This window comes from Morone saxatilis, unplaced genomic scaffold (assembly GCF_004916995.1).
Source record: "Morone saxatilis isolate NCDOM2014 unplaced genomic scaffold, NCSU_SB_2.0 Contig6, whole genome shotgun sequence".
Lineage (NCBI taxonomy): Eukaryota > Metazoa > Chordata > Actinopteri > Moronidae > Morone > Morone saxatilis.
This window is the reverse complement of record NW_023340206.1, coordinates 9,233,081-9,254,424: the sequence shown is the minus strand read 5'-3', so window position 1 is coordinate 9,254,424 and position 21,344 is coordinate 9,233,081. Positions and strand designations below refer to the sequence as shown.

The 21,344-nt window shown below is 40.7% G+C and overlaps 2 protein-coding genes across 3 annotated transcripts in view; one reads left to right on the top strand and one right to left on the bottom strand.

The window, feature by feature from the left end:
• The first annotated feature begins 1,905 nt into the window (after positions 1 to 1,905).
• igfbp2a (insulin-like growth factor binding protein 2a) lies at positions 1,906 to 15,879 on the top strand. Its single transcript, XM_035677456.1, has 4 exons — positions 1,906 to 2,375; positions 12,733 to 12,914; positions 14,653 to 14,793; positions 15,271 to 15,879. The coding sequence occupies exons 1-4, from the start codon at positions 1,979 to 1,981 to the stop codon at positions 15,427 to 15,429; spliced, it is 879 nt and encodes a 292-aa protein (XP_035533349.1). The 5' UTR covers positions 1,906 to 1,978; the 3' UTR covers positions 15,430 to 15,879.
• A 674-nt stretch (positions 15,880 to 16,553) lies between these two features.
• The window catches only part of igfbp5a (insulin-like growth factor binding protein 5a), a 6,803-nt gene continuing 2,012 nt past the window's right edge, over positions 16,554 to 21,344 (bottom strand). The window contains exons 2-4 of one of the 2 annotated variants that reach the window (XM_035677812.1): positions 19,445 to 19,653; positions 18,904 to 19,023; positions 16,554 to 18,744 (exon numbers count right to left, since the gene is read on the bottom strand). In XM_035677812.1, coding sequence (XP_035533705.1) covers positions 18,607 to 18,744; positions 18,904 to 19,023; positions 19,445 to 19,653 — 467 coding nt within the window. In that variant the 3' untranslated portion in view covers positions 16,554 to 18,606. Of the gene's footprint in view, positions 18,745 to 18,903; positions 19,027 to 19,444; positions 19,654 to 21,344 lie in introns of both variants that reach the window. The other variant, XM_035677811.1, reaches the window with a different exon arrangement.

Sequence of the window (21,344 nt, the reverse complement as noted above, 5' to 3'; positions counted from 1 at the left end):
TGTAATCATATATAAAGATATTTCTTCGTGAGTTTTGAATAACATTTTAAAACCATCTGAATTATTTGTCATTATATACAATGTCATTAAGAAGAATGCATAAACACTTAAAACTGTCCAGTGTGTTGCTGTATAAAGCATGAATTAGGTGGTTATATACTGCTTATAAATGCTAAAGAGGGGGATGAAATAAAGTGTTGTGATGTGGTTAAAAGGACGGGCAGAGTTTCGGGGACTTGCTGTACTGTAATTAAGAAGATGAGCTCTTGCTTACAAACCTCTCTCTGTATACTCGCTGAGGCACATGTACTGTATGTGTCCTCGGCCCATCAGTGATCCCATACCTTCCTCTATCAATGTGGAGTTTATCCAGAGTTTGTGTTTGCTTAACAGTTCCATGAGGAGGAATTTAAGTAACTGACCTTGGTGGGGATTACTTTGCACACATGGGCAGATACTGCGGCCTGTTAGGCCTATTAGCTGGTGGCCATCCCGCTGCTTTTCCATCCATGGTTTCATAAAATGACATATGAGGTTCTATGTGCAAACAGCCCTCTGGGCATCCTCCTGACTCACACCCCCTGAGATGCAAGACAGCTTCAAATGTGCCCTTTCTCCCTCCCCACGCCCTCATGTCGAGCTAGGATGCCGAGCGTGAATAGGGCCAAATAGTATTAAATCAGAGGGCACCCACAAAACAAAATAATCTGCATTTATATCTGTGGAGTAAGGTTACACACGCCACTTCTATTTCTGGGCTCTTGGATAAACACCGATTAGTCTACCGCACTGGACAGGGTTAATAGGAGCTTGTTCGGTGGGCAAGCACGACACCTCAAGGCTTGGCCTCACCGATCGATAGGAAACATTGCTGTATACGTGCACAGTAGCATTACTGTACACAGGCATATAAGTTGGTAGCAGCTGGCGAGTTTTAATTGAGTGTCAATGGACATGTCTGCCACGGTGGGGAGGTCTTTCCATGTAAGGAATGCTCTGCACATAGTCCTTTTGTTTGTTTGTTTATTTATTTATGCAGTCTGGGAGTTGGGGCAGACTGTGCTGATTGAAACAAACATGCCACACAGTATCTATATGAATCTTGCAGCCAGGAAGCTATAATTTACTGCCTTGTTTTTGATACTGGAGTTCAAGCTTCACATCTACGTCTGTGTTATAAATTCTGTTTTACAATCAGGGCAGCAATTTTATTTATTAATTGATAGGAAGAGGTCAGAGGTCATGCTCAACCAGAGAAAAGCAGGTCGCCTAGAGGGGAATTAAAAGATGCTGATAGGGACACTTGTCTTCTTTTGAGTTGTCTTGCAATAAAAATCATAAAAAAGAAACATGGAATAATGAATGAGGACAAGAAAGACGGTATTTGTTTAAGGTGATAAATTATGTGACTGTCCCTTTAGGGGGAACATCTGAACGCCTTAGCTGTGATTTACTTTAATATATTTTATGTTTTTTAAATATATTTAATACTAGGATATGTCTAAAAATGGTCATCTGACATGACTTGGTGATTTGTGCAAAGGGAGTAAATACATCCATCTTTGAATGCATCAGTTGCAGAAAAGGCATAGAACAGCTGTTCTAACTAGAGGTGCTAGCCAGCTGTAAATTATTTCAATTTAGCCTATTCACCCCAACTTTTTAGATCATTATTCTCATTCTGGGCTGTCAGCCAGTTAGAGGACAAAGATTACAAGAAGTGCTGGAGCGCAAATTAATATTTTCTCGAGTAGTCTGTGCATCTTGCTGCCAATTTATCATCAGATCTAAAAGATGACATTTGAACTAAATCCTGTAGTCTTCTTATCTTCCCAAGTCAGCACCAACATGTGGCCCCAAGAGCAAACCTGGGAATTTGTAGGACCCAGCAGACCTCCCAGCCCCCGGCTTCACCTGTTCGCATGCACATTTCTTCCCCCTTCTTTTTCCCCCACTTGGGATTGCCTTCCATCGACCCATGATAATGACCAAAAACCTCATGCCTGTAACAATGTCGTACGCGGGCTACAGCTTGCTGATCCTCTCCGCGTCTCTCGCCGGTGCCTCCCTGGCCGAGATGGTGTTCCGCTGCCCGGGCTGCACCGCGGAGCGCCAGGCGCTGTGCCCAAAGCTCACCGAGACTTGCGCGGAGATAGTGCGCGAACCGGGCTGCGGGTGCTGCCCCGTGTGCGCCCGGCAAGAGGGCGAGATGTGCGGCGTGTACACCCCGAGGTGCTCCACCGGTCTGCGGTGCTACCCGACGCCCGACTCGGAGCTTCCCCTGGAGCAACTGGTGCAGGGCCAGGGCCAGTGCCGGCGCAAAGTGGACACCGAAACGACCACTTTGAGCCAGGAGCACCGGGAGCAAACCAGCGGTCAGTCAGTTTACTGGAAACCTGGTTTTCTTCTATCAATTTTTAATGACACTGTCTAGACTGCAGCATGAGGAATACTGATGTAGAAATATTGCATTGTCATGAAGGCTGAGCACAAAATCTATGTCAGACAGGGACTGTTAGTCAATAGTGAAGTTCCAGCGATCATTTTGCACTTGATATTTTTGTGATATTGCATATAATTTTGCTTTGATGTCTGCAGTGCATCCTTTTTTTTTTAACATTAATGGGCAATTATGCACCCTTTTATTGCCTGCTTTAAGCTCTTTGCCACAAGGATTTACCTACAGACTTGAAATAATATGGAAGTTTGTACTACCAGCACTTTGCTAGATTTATAATGGTGCTTTACTGTATTGCTCATGTCCTTTACTGTGCATCCAAGGTGTGCAATTCCTTAACTTCCACTGCAGTAATGACCTATTTTATGCTTGTTGCACGAGGTTTTCTTACACTCCCATTAAAGTCTGCTTAAAGTGTTGTGAATCATCCTGGTGTGCATGTGGAGAGAGAAACAAAAGGAAACAGTCACTCTGCCCAAGTTAACCTCAGCTATGCTCCAAACAGCTGGCCCTCCAGCCTTTCCCAATACCACCCCCCTTCATTTAAAACACTGTAGCATAGAACAAGGTAGTGGCTTGCAAAATTCCCAGAAGTTGTACTCAGTGGGATGGACACAGAAAACATCATAGTATTGATGTTGACATTTCCACAGGGGAGTGGAGAGAGAGAAACAGAGAGAGACAGCAGGAGGAATGCTGCATTGATTGGAAAAGTGGACTCTAGGCTTTGACCAGAAGTAACTATGAACTGCTGTTGACAGTGACTACATTAACTGGGTTGTCCACCTGGGATATGAGTTGGATGTATGTGCAGGAGGGATCACAGTGGAGCTTCGTGCGACCTGGAGCCAGCAAGACTCATGTGGTTTGTGTTTAGACAGGGACAGGTCACAGTGGAGAAGAAGAAAAGTAAACAGCCTCATTAATTGGCTGATTTTGAGCTGCAAACACACACAGTCAATGAGTGTCCAGTGGAGCCTGCCGGGGTGTGATTTCTACTCATTTCCAAATCCGGGCTTTGTCAGAGTTTACCTCCAGACTGACATGTGTTTATTTTGGCACTGAACTACTGGAACGTAGAGAAACTACCGGAGACGACGTTCAGAGTAACCTTGTACTCTGCGAGGACTCTCAAGCACACTGACAAAAAGGTCAAGACACATTTGTGATCTACTAATCAGCCATCATAATGACTTAATTCTTCATTTATGTAACCTTACACAGCAAAGCCCTCTTCAAACAATAACAGTGAAGTAATAGAAGAGGCATGGATTGCATAGTTACATAAGAGCAAAACAAGAGAACAAAATAGATTGACGCATCATGTAAAGGCTTGCTTGCAACAAGGCAATTTGTTAGGTATCAAAGATTTTTTGTCCTCAGGTTTGGGTCAGGCTGTGCTTCGTCTTGCAGGTTGCAAGCTCTGAGATTTAGTATGGTGGCGTGCAAAATCAAAGAGTAAAAGCTCAGAAATTGGCTCTAAAAAGCGGAGCTGTTTTGGAGAAAATCCTCACTGCTGCAGACGAGAGAGTGTTTTCTGACAAAGACAGAGGAAGAGAGCTTTTTCAAGGTCAAAAAATGAAAGGAAAATATTTTTTATCACTAGGGAGCAGAGCAGAACAGGCCATCAGACTCTCTTCTTCTTGGGTCAAAACAAAAATTGTTCTGATAAAACGTAATTAATGTATTGTTGGTGTTACAGACGGTTGCTGTCAATCTCCTACTTTTCATTAGGCCCTGTCTGAGATACACAGACTTGATTTCCTCTCATATATTCCTCTCGTAATGAAATCCCTGATAGAAATCAGCTCACAGGGGCTGTTGGAACGTAGAGAGCAAACTTTAACATTCTGGCTATCCACCGCATCTCCTTTGTTCCAGGAATTAATCTGTAAATTAAAGACAGAACAGGCTGATTATAATACAGTAATTCAACGGTCGTATTAAGTTGAGCTGTGACTCTTGAGCTGATTTGACACCCTGGGCAAAGAATCAAAGAATGAGATGTTGCAGCTGCTTTATTTGGATGTTTATAAGCCTCAACATCCTGCTGTCCTGTTTTCCCTGCTTATTTTATTCAAATTAAATGGCACAGACACAAATAACAGATCTTAAACTTCATCACTGGACGCATTACAGTGTAATAGGACTGTGTAACATTTCAGAGTTACTAATTTAATCCCATATCAGTTTGACATATAACCCCCTGACCAAAGCAATGACTATATCTTCTTAAATGACATCTGTAGAGGTTTTACAGCACGTTTTGCATTTGAAAAATGTATCTCATGGCCTTATCTGTCGCAACTTGCAATGATAGCAGCAGTACAGTCCCTATGACCTCCTGGATCAGCACTGCAAACAAATAACAGAAAAGGGGTCAACGGTTAGAGCCAGTATTCCTTCGACCCTAGAATGATCACGTAAGAGAAAAGATTTACTGTAGGGTAAGGGATACAAAGTCTACAAGGGGAGGGAAATGTAGGAGAGTGAATGGGAGATTACATACGTGTGAAGGATACAAATATCTGTTCTTTGCACTCAGCCCAAAAGGTTTTATTTGGCTCATGAAGTAACGCTGCATATAAAAACCAATATTGCAGTTGCTTAATACCAAATATGAAAGAAATCTCTAAACTATTGTAAACTGTACAGTGATGCTTTAAAAAAGTGCTAACTAGAACTAATTTGGGTTCTTGTTTTCTTTTTAATGAAACTGATTAAATGTACTGGCTCTGGCTTATTTCCCTCTCTGGTCCAGACCACAGGCAATTTTTGTTCACTGTTTTTAAATGATCAAAGCATCTAATTACAGTGAATTAATTCATAAAATAAGAAACAGATATTGCTTCATAAATCTCTTCGAAATGACCTATCTCTTCGAAATGACCTCCCCAGAGTGCGTAGAGTAATTTCAGACTGCTGTAATGTCTTGTTAAAATCAGCAGAAAGTTTATTAGACGTGGGCAACACTGAAGATTCCCTTTTATAGGTTTTAGTGAATATTGCATTATAAGTAGGGCTGCAACTAATTATTATTTTCATTATCGATTCATCTCCTATCTTCTCTGCTATAATTTCTCACAGTCCAAGCTGACGTCTTGCAAATGTCTTGTTTTGTCAATATTGCAGCATAAATTCCTCACATCTGAGATCCTGGGAGCAACAAATGTTTGGCATTTTTGCATAAAAGATGGCAATTGATTATTAAAATAGTTAAAATAGTAGCCAATACATTTTCCGTCCATTATAAGATGATTGTATTCCTGTTTTGTACAATATTTTAAAGATTATGTAAATGCAGTATCTTGAAGTTTAAATTGCTCAGCATATGCTCTCAAACACCCACTCATGCACTTTATCTGCAGCAGCAGAGATGGAGATGTTACTGTGACACTCCAATTTAAGCAAATAGCCTGTGATGTTTCTGCGGTGCCTAGACGGTGCTTGAAATTATGCATGGAACCACTCAGACATGTGGAAAACACGTAAATATGAAGCATTTGGTTAACTTGAATACTAAAACCAAATCCCGTTCGCTCTGATTTTCCCTCTTGTCTCTTCAACATCTCTGATCTGTGTGCTTGTATGTACTGCATGTCTGTGATTGCCTGCATATGTGACACTGCAGGCAACTACACTGGCAATTTAAGAAAATGTTTTATTTCTTTAATTAATCTAACCTGCAGAAAAAGATATTTCCAATGCTGCTACTTGAAGCAAAGTTTTGACTTAATTTGATGCCAGAAGCATCTCAAATAATATGCAAAACTTAAAATGAGATATATTGAGATTACATTTAACTCTTAAGCTTCATACCAAAGCCATCCAGATGTGTTAAAACATGTAACATTTCATCTGTTTTGCTTTGTCTGCAGATGTTTAACAGACTATCTAAAGAGTATGACAGTTCAGAAACATACCCACACTACATGTGTGACCCATCTTTCCCACTGAGCCCTCTCTGGTCTTGGTTTCAGTATCTGGCATCTTAATACCTACTTTAATAAGAATACAAATGATTTTTTTCTTTTCATTTTAGAATTTTACTAATAACAAAAATATTTCACTCATTTTGAGCCAAAATGTCCACAGCTGAAATGACTCCCTATTGGAACACCCACAACCTTCCCCTTACCCTCTTTGTTTATGCACAGTATCACTTGATATTCTGTTCCCACAGAAACCTGGACCCAAATAAAGGATCCTTTAATCAGATTGGATGGGCGTTTGGTTGTTTTGACTGGGATCACACCATATATGACCTCTAGAGGGAACGAGTTGATTAACAGAGCCCAAACAGAGCCCATAGCTGGTTAGTCGAACGTCACATGAATAAGAAAAAGTGATGCGAATACTATGGTGCCCCTTCTTTATTATTAGATACTGTTAATTGGTAATTAATCCTTAAAACAACATTTGGTTTCTGTGGTAATTTTGCGTTACCAGAGTCCGCTTTACATGTTGAAAAACGAGAAGGGAAAACCTTGAGATTATAAAAGTAGTTATGGAGAGGAAAAATGAAGCAGAAAGAAAAGTGGAAAACTCCTGTGCCATCTGGTCCGCTGTAATAACATTGTTAGCTAACAAGGGGCATTCCTGTGTACCTGCGCGGGCATCCAGACGGAGCCCGCAGGACTGAAATAGCTCTGAGATAATCCCCCCCACCCCAGGCTTCTCCAAAAACAGGCACATTTGTGCCATCTCCCCCCCAGGCGTCAGTATCACGTGTACCCGTGCCAAGAATCTCCTCGTGCTTATTGAGATCCAGAATAACTTCCCACCCTCTTCTTTGGTCAAGGGTGATTTAAGACAATACAAACACTGTCTGAAATGCTACTGACACTGAAAGGGGAAGGGAGTTTGCAGGGCAGATGGACAGTTTCTGAACTTGCTTTTTGACAGTTTTACATGGCAATATATACAAATTAGGTGTTCTATCTACTGTATATCATCTTCCTTATTGCCATCATCCATTTCTTGAAGGCACACTTCTATTTCTTGAAATAGTTTTCCCTTATCCTCCGGCAACAATGGAGGCAAGGGAGTTGAGAGTGGAGGCAAACAGTGACTCCATAATCACTCTCATGCCCACTTTTGTGGCACTAGAGGTAAAAGAAGTGGATCGCCATCAGGATTCATCATATTTGTGAACGATGAATGTCTATACAAATTTTTCCGTGCCAAATTATTGAGTAGATATTCTAGTGAGGCTACAGGAAAACTTAGGATTCATGCTCTGTGCAACATGAATGGCTGTACTAAATTTCAGAGCAATCTGTTTCATAGTTGTTGAGATATTTCACTGAAAAACAACATGTAAACAAGAGGAAAGGTTTGGGGATCACCAATGTCAATAGGAAACATCCTTTGGGGGCCACGAATGTCAGTACAAAATGTTAATTTTACTTTTAAGACTTTTACTGCTCTGTAATGGGGGAAAAAACACAACTTTCTAAAAGGTCCAGTGTGTAAAATGTAGGAGGCAGAAATGGAATATAATATTATGTTATGTTTTTATCTCAATTGTTGTGTTTTCGTTACCTTAGAATAAGTTGTACTCAACGGACGCTGCCATGTTTCTACAGTAGACTAGAATGGACAAATCAAACACCGGCTCTCGATAGGGCTTTTTCGCATTTTTCGAGTTTCACACACTCTTGAAAGGCTGAGCTGTATTTAAATGATTGCAATCTGCAACCGCTGAATACCACTGAATCCTACACACTGGTCCTTCAAATAATTTCAGGTAATTTCAGGTACGTCTTCAGGTAAACACTATGTAACCTCACTTTAGGACCATCCACCAACTTCAATTTCAATTTTCCAGCTCTAACTTAAGATCAAATAGTCCTCTATAGGTTGACAATGTCCCATCACCATCTGAGTGGTCAAAAGTTTACATTCTGGAGGTTACACATCACCAGTGTAATAATAATGACTGTAACCTAGGAGTTTTTTGACCAAGTTTTTTGATCAAGAGGTTTTGCACTTTCTGTCCACTCATCCTTATCTCATCATTATATCTCTCCTACAGTGGTTGAGAATGATTGTCAGTGATAGCTGCATGTAATCAAATTCGATGTGTTCCAGCTTGCCTCACTTCATGTCCTAGTTTAGGTCCCGTACATTCGCCCCAGAGTTCACCCAGCGGTGCCGGTAGCAAGTGAGATGCCTGTCCTTGGATACCGCAGTGTGTACGTACGTGCCAGAGCCTGTCCAATGCCTGCTTTTAGATGACTGTTGCGGGCCAGAAAGCCTGGAAGGTAAACATATCTGCACTTTGCTGAGTTTGTGTTTCAAGGAAAACAGTCCCACTAGGCCTCGCAACGGAGCAACTCCTCACAGTGCTTTTCATCAACTTCTTAAGTGGCACGTGACCTATTTCACACCTCAGAGCTGCGTTAAAAGCCATACTGAGAAATATGTTCTTTTTCACAAATTTCCACATTCCGGCATTTAAAGGGATAGTTCACTTTCCGGAGTCAGACGATTGCTTTCCAAATGTCTTTGGTTGCAGTTTGAATGCCTTGTGCACAAGTATAATGACCTTTGTCCTTAAGTTAGTGAATTAGTAAACACCTTCTGCAAAGATATAAAGAAAAAAACGAATTAATTAATTAATAATTTATCCCCATTGTATATGCATCGCCAGTCACTGGCTTTCATTAAAAATTTACATATATATATCTATAGTAGTATACTGGTAGTGTATATACATACTGAGCTTAAACTCTACTAAAACAGATATGAAATTAAAATTAAAATGGCATTTGCAGATGCTCCAGTTCAAGATGAGACCAAACGTTTGTATGGATGTTGTTTTTTTAGCCACAACAAAGGCCAAAATAATTAACCCATACAGGACAGTTAAGATGATTGAGGAGTCAGCAGTTTTGCAAAAATCGCGCATCACTGCAACCTTAAGCAAACAGTCCTAAATGTGCACAAACAATATTAGGCCATATATAGGTCCAGCAGTATGCAAGATTAGCTGTGGACAGATACACACGGACAGACACATACACGACCAAACGCCTGATGATGGACATAACTACAGAACCTATTCAATTAAAGGGTAACTCAACGTGCACTGAAAGTCTATCTTTTAATCTAAGCTAACCAGTCAACATCTATGAGTTTGTCTGACAATTAAGCAAGGGTCTATTTGTATCCATGGAAATAGGATGGAGCTGAAATTCTGCTTGGATCTTTCCTTTTTCAACCTTTCCATTCTCCACGAACCGGCCAAGTCTGCCATTTGCTCAGTTGACCAGAATCTGAACAATCAGACATGACACTTCTGGCTTACGTGCCATCAGGGAATTTGACATGGATCAGATATAGAAAGGAAGCCTCTCGGGCCATTGTGTGAGGATCAACTCAAGCAGTAGACTGGACAGTAGGCCTGCTGCTCTGTTGATACTGCTGATCCCAAGCCCACCGCTGTGGAACGGCTTGGACTGCAGAGGCCTAGTGCCCCCTAAAAGTGGGGTCCTGACCCTCTGTGTTTGCGTGTGTGTGTGTACATTTGAGAGGAAGCTTGTGTGTGTGTGTGTGTGTATGTGCGCCCAGACTGTGTATTTGAGTAAACATATCAGTGATGGTATTGCACTTGGATACTGTGAGAATTATATATGACAGCAAAACCTTTTTTGGAGGAAACTCAGTCTTCAAAGAAAAGCCAGAGAGAGTGTGTTGGAGTGTCATAGGGGGAGCCGAAGTCCAACAACACCAGATCTATCTGATGGCAAAAGGCGCCAGCACCTTGTTATTGCTTCGTTTGGAATTTCCTTTCTCCCGTTCTCTCTTAGGCCTTTTGTAATCATATTCTACAACCGGATGTCAAATTTACCTCTTGCAGAGCGCAGAGAATGCCTCTCCAGTCCGCCACCACCAGTAACAGACACTTGCTTTCATTCTGCAAACGCATTTCCACAAGTCTGCACGTTGTAATTTGGCCCTTGCATAACTGTGATCCGCTTACTGGCTGACTACTTGACCTTCTCTACTGTCTGTGCTTATTCCCCTTCTTTCCTTTGGGTGTCAAGTGAAGTCCAGAGTAGGTGAAATATGCTTTGCTGGAAAATTCAGTGAAAAGAAACACAATCCTCTGGTATGTGTATTCACGATTTGAAATATTCTTATCATCTAAACTGAACTGAGACGTGACCATGTTGCTTTCTGAGGAATGTACATCATTTTTTCTCCCCCCCCCACATCTGAAATCAGCTGGTTTGGAATGATGCTCCTTTTCCACTCCCTCTCCGTTAACCCTCAACCCCTAAGTATGCACTGTTGTCAGAAACAACATGTTGGGTTGGACTTGATGGCCTCTCACATTGTTTGCTCCATCTGTTTGAAGAGAGGGGTATTTTTTTTTAGGTTGATGTTTAACAAGACTCCAAGAAGAGAGGAGAAGGTCTAACTCAACGAAAACCGCCTGGAGGAATCACTAGATGGCCACGGGAACTGCTATTTGACATAGCTTCAATGATAGAAGCAGTACATGCAATCCATTTGTTATTGGTTACGGGCAGTGGGAATCCCTGGTCATCTTTTTAGTGTGATTTCCAGATATATAAATCTACGCACAACTGACCTTTTTATTGTTGTACAGGGAGGGAATTTGCCCTGGCCTTGCTGTTTTAGTGGTCAGATCACTGAGCTACTTAGTTGTTAAACATTTTTTGAAATAATGCATTTTTACATCCTTTTAATGCAATCATAAATAGCTAACAAGTGGCACTTATGTTAGGAGTTAGACCCATCATTTCCCCTTGCACTTTATAATGCAAACTCTGTTTGGCCTAAAAAAGATATTTTTCTGTGTTGATTATGGTGCAGAGGCGATAGCTTGAGTCCATTTGGATCCACTTAGACAGGCTATATGTAGTGATACCCAATGAGACCAAATATAATAATTTCAAACTGCGGAGACCTCAAATAGAGGCTAAATTTGTCATGTAGTCCTCAAATACTAGTTTTATAAAAGTGTAAAACTTTGATTTTGTTCATTTATCACCACTTTTAACATCTGCTCATGAAATTAAATCACACAAGTAAGGAAAAAGGCAACCATGGAAACCTGACTGTGACTAAGGTTCAGCAGCGGCCAACTTTTTTCAGCCCACAAGCTTGTTAACGAAGCTGCATGTGGTTGCTTCGCTCTATGAGAAAGGAAAGGATTGTATGTAGTGACTCACTGATTGTGCTGATGCATTTCAGAGCACTTTAACAGTGGTTTAGACACTTCAGAGGTTACCCCCCCTCGCCCTCCCAACACTATCTTTAGAGAATATGTAAATTGTGACAATGTGGAAAATTGTCGCAAACTAAAAAAAATAAATAAACTTGCACAAAATGTGAACCTGAATCAAATAAACAATAGAGAGTGGAAATTAGCAAAGTCAGAGTGATATATTTGCTGTGGAGGCCTTGAATTGTGCCAAAATTAAAAGAAAGAAAAGGCAGAGTGACAGCCAGCTGAAGGAAAAGTTGAGGTCATATTCTAGCTTTTATATCCTGGAGGGTGCAGGTGAGCTAGATCAGCGGACGGCCTTCCCCGAATTGGCCGTTTGGCTCCCGTAGTTAATTAGGACCAACTGTCGGACACAGTGGGAGGGATGTGGGAAAATTCAGATTATATTCTATGTTCATTAATCCACTCCCCAGCAAAAAATAAAATACATAAATGAGTATGTAATATATGAATCAAATAGAAAAGGGTAATTAGATTGCATAGAACAATACATTACATTTTCATCAGGACAGATCAATTTGTTCCCAATTTTATGATGAAGGAAAAGGAGTCTGTTTGTTAGGACATGAGGCATCTTGCATTTATCTCTAGTCTATCAAAAAGGGAGAACTTTTTCATTTTATTCCCCTCAAGGAGCAAAGAGTGCAGGATCAGCGTCATCTCTGCCATTTCCAGAAACCTTTTTAGCAGAGCAGACCTCTAACTTTGTCACTGTGACAAATGATCTGTGCAATTTGAAGCTTATTTCAGCCCACTTCCAGCCTCTAAAAAGCCCAATCCATTACCAAAATGACAACAGAGCAGCTAAGTGCACAGAGAGAGCATCCTGAAAAGTCACAGGTTGAATGCTTTTTGTAGCCAATATGTCAAAGAGTCCTTGAACAAGACTCTGAAGTCCTTTCCTGGCCAATTTATTTTCTACTCCGCAATGCACTCTTTTTAATTTACACTGTGAACTATAGTAGAAAGTTGTGATCCTTATATTTACATTTCATGGACTTTGTGTCTGCAGGGGAGGTTGTAGAGCCGCTTCCTGAGCAGGGTGTGAGTGAGGTCCCGGCCATCCGGAAGCCCAGTAAAGAGACCACCTGGCTGGGACCCAAAGAGAGCGCTGTACGCCAGCACAGACACGAGATGAAGACCAAGATGAAGACCAACAAGGTGGAAGAGGTGAAACCTGCACGGCCCAAACAGGTGAGGCGTGGCTAAGAAAGTATGTTCTAAGCTCTAGAAATGTTAAACCCAAGCCTGGGAATCAACCAGAAGAGGTTTAGAAAGGCCTGAATAACCCCCCTCCCCCGAGAATTGTAGCATTTGTATTATATATACATATGTGCCATAATCACAAATGTAGGTTGAACTTTCACACCAGATGTTTTACTTTCTTCATGCGTGATGTGTAACAATTTGTCAGTTTTTCCTTTCCCGTACCTTCAGGCATAAAATCACATCTTGTGGCAACAACATCTGACTGCTGTTTCAACTTTATAAATTGTAAGCAATTTGTCATCACTGACATATTTGATGAATTGGAATTTGGATTCATAAATCATCCTGATACCAGAGCGCTTTTTCTTCTTCTTTTGTTCTCTCACTGGGACCTTAATTGGCAAAAGATCTGCAACATTAAATAATAACAGTAAAACAAAAACTGAATGGGAAACACATTCAAATGTTTTCCATCACTCATGCAATCCTGCTGATGGATTAATTTGTGACTCTTGAGTCTTGTGTAATGTCCATTTTTGCTTCTTGTAGTCTTAAGATATTCCTCAGTATTTCCATTAAGAGGATTTCTTCAACATTATTTCCTAGTATCAGGGTTTTACTTGCTGGTAAAGGTCTTATAACCAAACAGGAGTTGTTTTCTAGTACAAAAGAACCTTATAGCTCCTTATATTTATATCTAGTGTCACATAGAGGTTGCAACCCAGAATAAATAGGGACAGTAAGTTAAAGTTTGGAGTTAAACACAAAGCACTGTGTGAGTGACAACAGGTGTTTTACTATGAGAAGAAAAAGTAATGTATGGAGTAATAAGAACAGTCAGCTAATGCTGGTCTTTTGTAAAACTACTAAGGAAAGAAAACAGGAGCGCAGTGCCGCCCCCCTCTGGTACAGCAGCTGTTGATGTATGGATGCTGCGGTAGACCAAATAATCATTTTAAGTGGATTAAGACAGTCATGGCACAAAGAAAATGCTTTTTTTCTCCAGTTCCTTTTTCTTTCGTTCAACACTCCCACCAGTCACTGCCCTTTAATCAAAATCCAGATAATTACTGACCTTAAATACACCTGACTCGCTCTGTATCCTGGAGCTGGGACTCACGGGTGAACCCAGGGCATTTATAACAGGCATCGTGGTATTTTCCATCCACCATAAAAATCATTTAAAGGTTATTGCTCTACCAGAAACTTATAACTGTCTCAACAAGACATTTGGCTCTGTCGATTTGTGAGGTAAACCTGAGGTCACTGGCAAGAGTCGTTATTCATTACTGGCAAGAAAACATGATTCATTTGCTCATTACACAAAGCCCTTCAGCTTTATTGTGTGTATGTGCATGAATCTGTGTGTCTTTTGAGATTTTATGTAGCATAGCAAGTGAAAAAAGTGATTGCCTTGCAAACACATCTCGGTGTTGATGTATCTGGAATAGTTTTCTGTTGTGTGCCTGGACTTTATTAAAGCTTTATTAAAATCAGATTTCAGATTTTCTAAATAAAACATTTAAAGAAGCTATATAAAAAGATTAGATTTGACTTTTTTATATTCTATTTTAAACTCTCATTTCTCTGCACGGACATTTGACTGAATGGGATAATTTGTACAGGACATTTTTTGCCAGAGGCCAACCGCATTTCACTCTCAACACATGCGATACGGGCCTGCGCACATGACTATATTGTTGTTGTCCTCGCTGTTTTCAAGACTCAGTGTCAGCAAGAGCTCGACCAGATCCTGGAGAGGATATCCAAGATGCCCTTCAGAGATAACCGAGGTCCCCTGGAAGACCTGTACGCCCTGCACATCCCCAACTGTGACAAGAGGGGGCAGTATAACCTCAAACAGGTGACTCCAGGCATTTGGGAAAAGAGGATAGTAGGTGGAGAGGGTGTAGCCACCTGATAATATGCAAGTATTTAGAGGAGAGAAGGTGGGTAAAGCATCATTGTATTTTCATAGCCAAAAACCGCTGAATCCTTTGTTTACCCCTTGATGTACTTACCAAATTCTAAGTCTGGCTACAGTTAATTTATGTCACTTTATCTTCTACTAAATCATAGAAACACATTTGTTTAGCATTTATTTTGTGAATACTCTTAATAAAGCATTATTATTATTAAGATACTTATTTGAATATAGGTGCTTTAATAAAAAAACGGGGATCTTATTGGAATATGTGCATTGTAAAACTGATAATACACACTTTTTCTGTGTATTTTTGCACAAGCAACATATATTATACATATTCAGGGTTGTCACCATGAACAAAAATGACATAGAAACACACAGAAATAAACTACAACACAGCGTTTTGTGTTTCAGTGCAAGATGTCTCTCCATGGTCAGAGGGGCGAGTGCTGGTGCGTCAACCCTCACACCGGACGACCTATCCCATCAGCCCCCACCGTGAGGGGTGACCCCAACTGCAGCCAGTACCTCAGTGAGATGGACCTGGAGCTCCCTGACATGGACCAGATATAGTATGGCATGAAACAAACAAAAAATCAAACAAACTGTAAAGTACTTGGGAACAAAGAACATCTGAGTAAGCTATATATTATCTTTTTGTGTGTATGTGTCTCTAGTTCATTTGATGACAGTGAAATTTGAAAACGTAACCACCAAAAAGGATTAAATGATAGAATCCAGCTTGCTGCGTAGGATGTAACTGCAGATTATTCTTAGGAGAAGTAAAGATTAGAATCCTTTTTCCTCATAGATATTTGGTAGATGTCAGCGGGAGTGTTGGTGACTTTGCTTTACTAATTGTGAATTTGCTCAGATTTGCTCTGTTATCAGTGTTTTGTACTGTATGTGTTGAAAAATGAAAAGCCTTCAACATATTTGGTGTTTTTAGCTGTTTTTTCGTGTTGTAGCTTGCAGACTACTGTTATGCCTCATTAACAGATAACGCCATTAAAATGATAATAAATTCAATTTGTGCCTGTCTGTGTGTTTTAATTTGTGGACACACTTTGAATTCGGTGCACTTGAAGCAGAGCATTAGCGCAAACTTTTCCAATCCTGGGAAAAATTTTGCCTTTGTGGTGTAAATGTGTATCAACGATCTTAAATATGGGACTGGCCATTACTCTGAGATATTTCAGTCTGGTCTGCCCTCTATGGGTTGAATCTTTCAAAACATGTGTCATGTAATGTCACAGCAAACAGTTTTGCCTTTGGCAAGAGATGGCAACAACCGGCATGGAGACCCACGTGAGTGCCTTTTAGCATCAAGGTCATCGAGATAGAAAGCCACAAAAAAAACAACAACACAGCCACTGACTCAACAATTTATAATCTTAGCAGAGGTCACATGTTTAAGACAAAAGTGCAGATATGCATTTTGGTGAGTACATGAACTTTATTTAAATAGTGATTTGTTATTACAAAAAAAAACAAGTACATCAATTTCACGCCTGATAAATATTTCACCATAATGTTCACATTAATCTTTTCTTTTAACTGAGATTCTGAAAGTGTCAATGTGTTGTGTTTACATGTGTGCTAGAAACAACAGCATAACGAAGGGGTTTCATTGGAAATAACTGGATAAAGAACCCCCTCTCCCAATATCAGGATATAGAGATTAGGCATTAGGAATGTCTGAGATTATAAGAATCATTTATTGAACATTGACATTATAACAACAAGAAAGGGATTTTAGGCAATTTATGAGCTATAGAACAAAAATGTTATCCTCTTGTCGTGTACATTCAGCAGCGCTCGACAGGGAGATCACCATAATCTTTGTCAGCACCCAACTTAAAACCATAATCAAACTAAAAATCTTTCAGACCACATCCACACGTGAAATTGTTTTCCTCTTTTGTGCTATCCCTCATTCAACGACACGATGGGTTCACATGCAAATCAAAATTCAAAGAGGCATGGGGCAGAAGGCACTTAAATTTACATACAAACTCAGCAACCTCGCTCTTAGGACCCAATAAACCCTGAGAGCAAGTCACCATCGGCCGACAGATTTGCCTGTGTGGTGGCACTGAAGACCCTACTGATGGAAACATAAACAACACGGATCCTTTGCATACGATTTGCGTTCGAAGGGAAATGCACGGCACCGGATTTGTCGAACACTAGCTTGGATAGGCTGGGCTTGTGAGAATATAAACCAGAGCTTTTTCTAGTTGAGAACTATAAGGGCATGGCACATATACAGTACAGTACACACACATACAGACACACTCAGGAGCATGCACACACACACTGTACATACATTTACAAACAGTGGACGCAGTTGTCTGGACTGGAGAAAGGTGTGTGGCGAGTGTTATATATGTAACCTTTTACAGTACATTACAGTATGTTTTGAGTGAGTTTTATCCCTAATTGCTTGTTCATGAAAGTAACATGAGGGGGTCCAGAATATCACCTAACGAGGGCATGATTGCCTAAAATACAACCAAGTTTGACAAGCAGAAACATACAGGACTCATCTGATAGTGGCAGAATAATGAGCTACAGTTATGGCGAGAGATGTAGAAAATAATCATCTCTAACTAGCAAAAACATTTACATGAGTCATAAGCATGCTTTTGTTGGTTTCTCATTTAATTTGCCTAAATTTAATGTTGAATGTTGAGTCTTTTTGAGTTTCAAGGTTTCTATTTCTTGGCTCTGAGCGGTTGCCAGGCAACCAGCGGAGCCTTGGCACATAATCCCCCCCCCATAAAACGGCTTTTCTGCAGATTAAAAAAAGACACAAAACATGTTAATAAGTGAGCTTTAGAGTTGGTTTGTTACATTTGGACAGGGCCAAGCTCTTTAAGCTAAGCTAAGCTAACCAGCTGCTGGCTTTAGCTTTAACGGACTGATATGAGAGTGGTATCAATCTTTTCGTCTAACTCTTTCCCAAAATGTCAAGCTTTTCCTTAAAGTGTATAGGCTTCTGTTAGCGACTGATTAAACTCCAGTTAGTGAAAACTAATTGGCCAATGGTTTTCTGAATGCTGAACAATGCTATAATGCTGACATGGCATATGAAATGGCTGTCAGCTGTTTCTGCCCGTCTCCTGCTCATTCACAAGTTGATTTTCCCATGTGATGACAATATAATATACCCTGGATTAACTCATTATTTGATATATTAAAAAAATATTCTTACTTCAGAACGCCATTCACGCGATTAACAATTAGTTAAACATTGCTAATTTAGACGAGAGCTGACTCACTCTTCGATGGTGTCTTGTAATTGTCATTCTCTCATGTTGATCATCATGACAAAAATATGAAAAAAATATAGATTTTTAGCCACATTTAAAATATGTCTTGTCTTTTCTTGGAGTAAATTTAGAAATAGACTCAAAAGTACACAACATATTATCATTATCATACACATATATATATAATCCTCTATTATCTATGGATATAAAGAGGTGAGGTGTGAGCTAACCTCGAACATAGTACACAGTCAGTGGAGAGCCAGAGTTAAGACCTACGTGAGCAGATTTTCACCCAAAGCAAGCTTTTCGGTTCAGCTCCCCTTTAAAAAACCCCAACACAACGCAGTCCGTCACACCTGACCATATATGTATAAGTATTTGTGCCATATTTTCCTGATTGGCAGTCATAAAGTGTGCTAGCTTGATTGACAGGTTTTAAGAAGATCAGGGCTCAGCGGGTACGACCAGGTCGCTCTCATTCGTTGCTGTTGCTGCTGCTGTCGAGGTCTTTGCACTGCAGGTCTCCTTCGGTGAAGTTGATGCCGGGGATTTTCATGCCAAACCGGTCGACGCACCAGCAGATCCCCCTTCTCCGACCACGAGACGGCTTACACTGCAAGTAAAGAGTTACCAGAAAGGGATGAGAGGCTTGTTTTCAATCGTTTCTTGTGGTGTTTCTGCTTTATTGGACAGTTAAAATGTTTTGTGTTTGTCTCAAAATGCTGTTTTTTGGATTGAATAAATGGCCTGACATACAAAAATTTATCCATACCTGTTTGCGCTTGAAGAAGCCCTTCTTGTCACAGTTGGGGATGTACAGAGAGAGAGCCAAGACCCTAGAAGTGTCCTTCATGCTCTGAATGAGATTATCCAGTCTCCTCCCACAGGGTCCCTGCTATTACATACACAGGTGTGAGTGTTTGCACGATCAAAATGTGTATTTGTGCATGCCAGAGTTAAAGATTATGGTTCAAAATGTCCTTGAAAGTTTGTGAAATTCCCAAGAAATCAAGAATAAGGAGGCGGGAAATACCTCCACGAATGAGGACTTTAAGTAATTTGGCATTTCACTCTGTTCGCACCATGTTGTCAGGTGTGAAAGTGGCCCTGTGGGGAATCTTGGCTGATTTGTCAGAACTGGTTGCTTTATAAAGCCTGACGCCGTAGGATGCAGTATCTGAGACTTTTCTGATTGTAAGTAAGCTGTTTGTTTGCCAATATCCAAACAAAATATGGTTTAGAAAGTTGCTCAGAATGTCAGAATCTGTGAGGCCAAAACTGGTATGCATCTCTGTAATCTCTACTTCACTTACAAACTCAGGCTCCAGTTTATCCAGGCTGAGCGGTGAGAAATCCAGATTGCTGGTGGGTCCCAGCCTGGCCAGCTGCTTCTTGCGGTCCTTGGCCTGCTTCATGGCCTGTGCCTTCCGACTGCTGATGTGGTCTCTTCCATATATGGGCACCTTGGTTTGGGGCTGCATGGACTCGGGGACGGGTAGGATGGCATCGTGAGATTCTTTGTCTGATAGGGAGGCCAAGACAGACAAGATCATTATCGTGCATGTTTGAAATGTATTAAAAGGTACCCTGCGTGGGTTTCTTGTAAACAGTCAGTATAATATTTACATTCAGTGTTTCTCACTAAAATATGTGTATCTTCAAGGCCTAACAGAAGAACACATTTCAGTTCTCATACAACATTTGCAAAGCTGATTGAATCATTTGGAAACTGCACTGTTTGCATACATCAGCAGTTTCCCTCTTCTCTGCCCATTTTTCTGGTGCTTTGCTTAATTTGTTTCTTGGTGCTAGTAGTGCAAAAACTCCACAGGGTGCCATTAAGTCTCATTCACTGTGCACTAAAATGTATTAATTAAGTCTCTGCCAAACATGTGCTTTCAGTTTTGAGATATCTCCTAATTAAAAACTTGTTTTTTCCTAAAAAGTATTTCAAAACGCTCCTATTCCATTCTGGTATTGGTTTAATAAAATGTAATTTCTAAATGGGTATACAGCTGATAATTTACAATTTACACTTTCTGACGTGGAATCACAAATTTATATACAGCACGGGGCTGACAGAATACAGAATACAAAGAGCTAGAACAGGAATAACAAAACAAAGAAAAGTCCAGCAGCAGTCAGCTGAAGCTTGATTCATACAGGATTACTGTTATCAGAGGAGAACTGTCTCTGCCACTGTGCTGACGGTAATTTACACCAGAACTTTACAAATTACAGACATGCAGGATTAAAATAACCAATGATAGCAATTATTACAAGAAACTTAATGTCCACAGGTGTAATATTAGTCGTGTGCGAACAGGCCTTCAAAGCATTTTTCTGTTGCTTTCAAGAGACTGTTTGAAGAGGAGTCAAAATCAAGAGTACCGTGCTGGCTCCCACCTGTAAATGTAACTATTTGCAAGGCTGAAATGAAAAAGCAGCGCTAAACTCATGAGGGGCACAGGACACGAGTAACGTCACAGCACAACATGATGATTTCACTGCACCAGCTGAAGGCTCATTTAGCACAGTTAGTGGCTACTGGCCAGTTTCAGATTGGATGTGTTGACATACGGGACAACACAGCCTACATTTATGGCAAGTTAGGTTGCCAGTTTGGGGTATATGTAGAACAGGGGTTTTAAAACTTTTATAGCCGGTGACCTAAATGAGATATTTAGTCTCACCCTGGCACCCAGGCCCATGAAAACATGCTATTACACTTGTCATGTGGCAAGCCACCAGAAACAGCCGCAGCCCATTTTTGGGTCCCAACCCCCACAGAAACCCTCGTGTACATGCATCTTTCATCCGTGCAAAAATACAGCTCTTTGCTAAATTTTGGGGGAGTCGCACACAGTCGCACAAACCTCAACGCTCGCCCCTCTCCCACCTCGTCCCACCCTCTATTCATACGACCACAGCCAGCTTGTCCAGGCCAGAATGAATGGCTGCGGCTTTCTTCCCCAAAAGCACTTGATATTTCACTTCATTTATAGCCTTAAACATGCATTAGCCTTGTACGTGTCCTAAGCCACAGCTGGCCCCTTTCCACTGCTGTGTCACGCACTTGTTTCTGTTTCATTTTGGCAGATTGCAAATTCTGCACATAAAAGCCCTTCCATTTCTGTGCTGACGTGATCGCTAAGCTACTAAGTTAACTGGGTGGTGAAACAAGGTCACCGCCACGTTGCAAATGATGCTTAA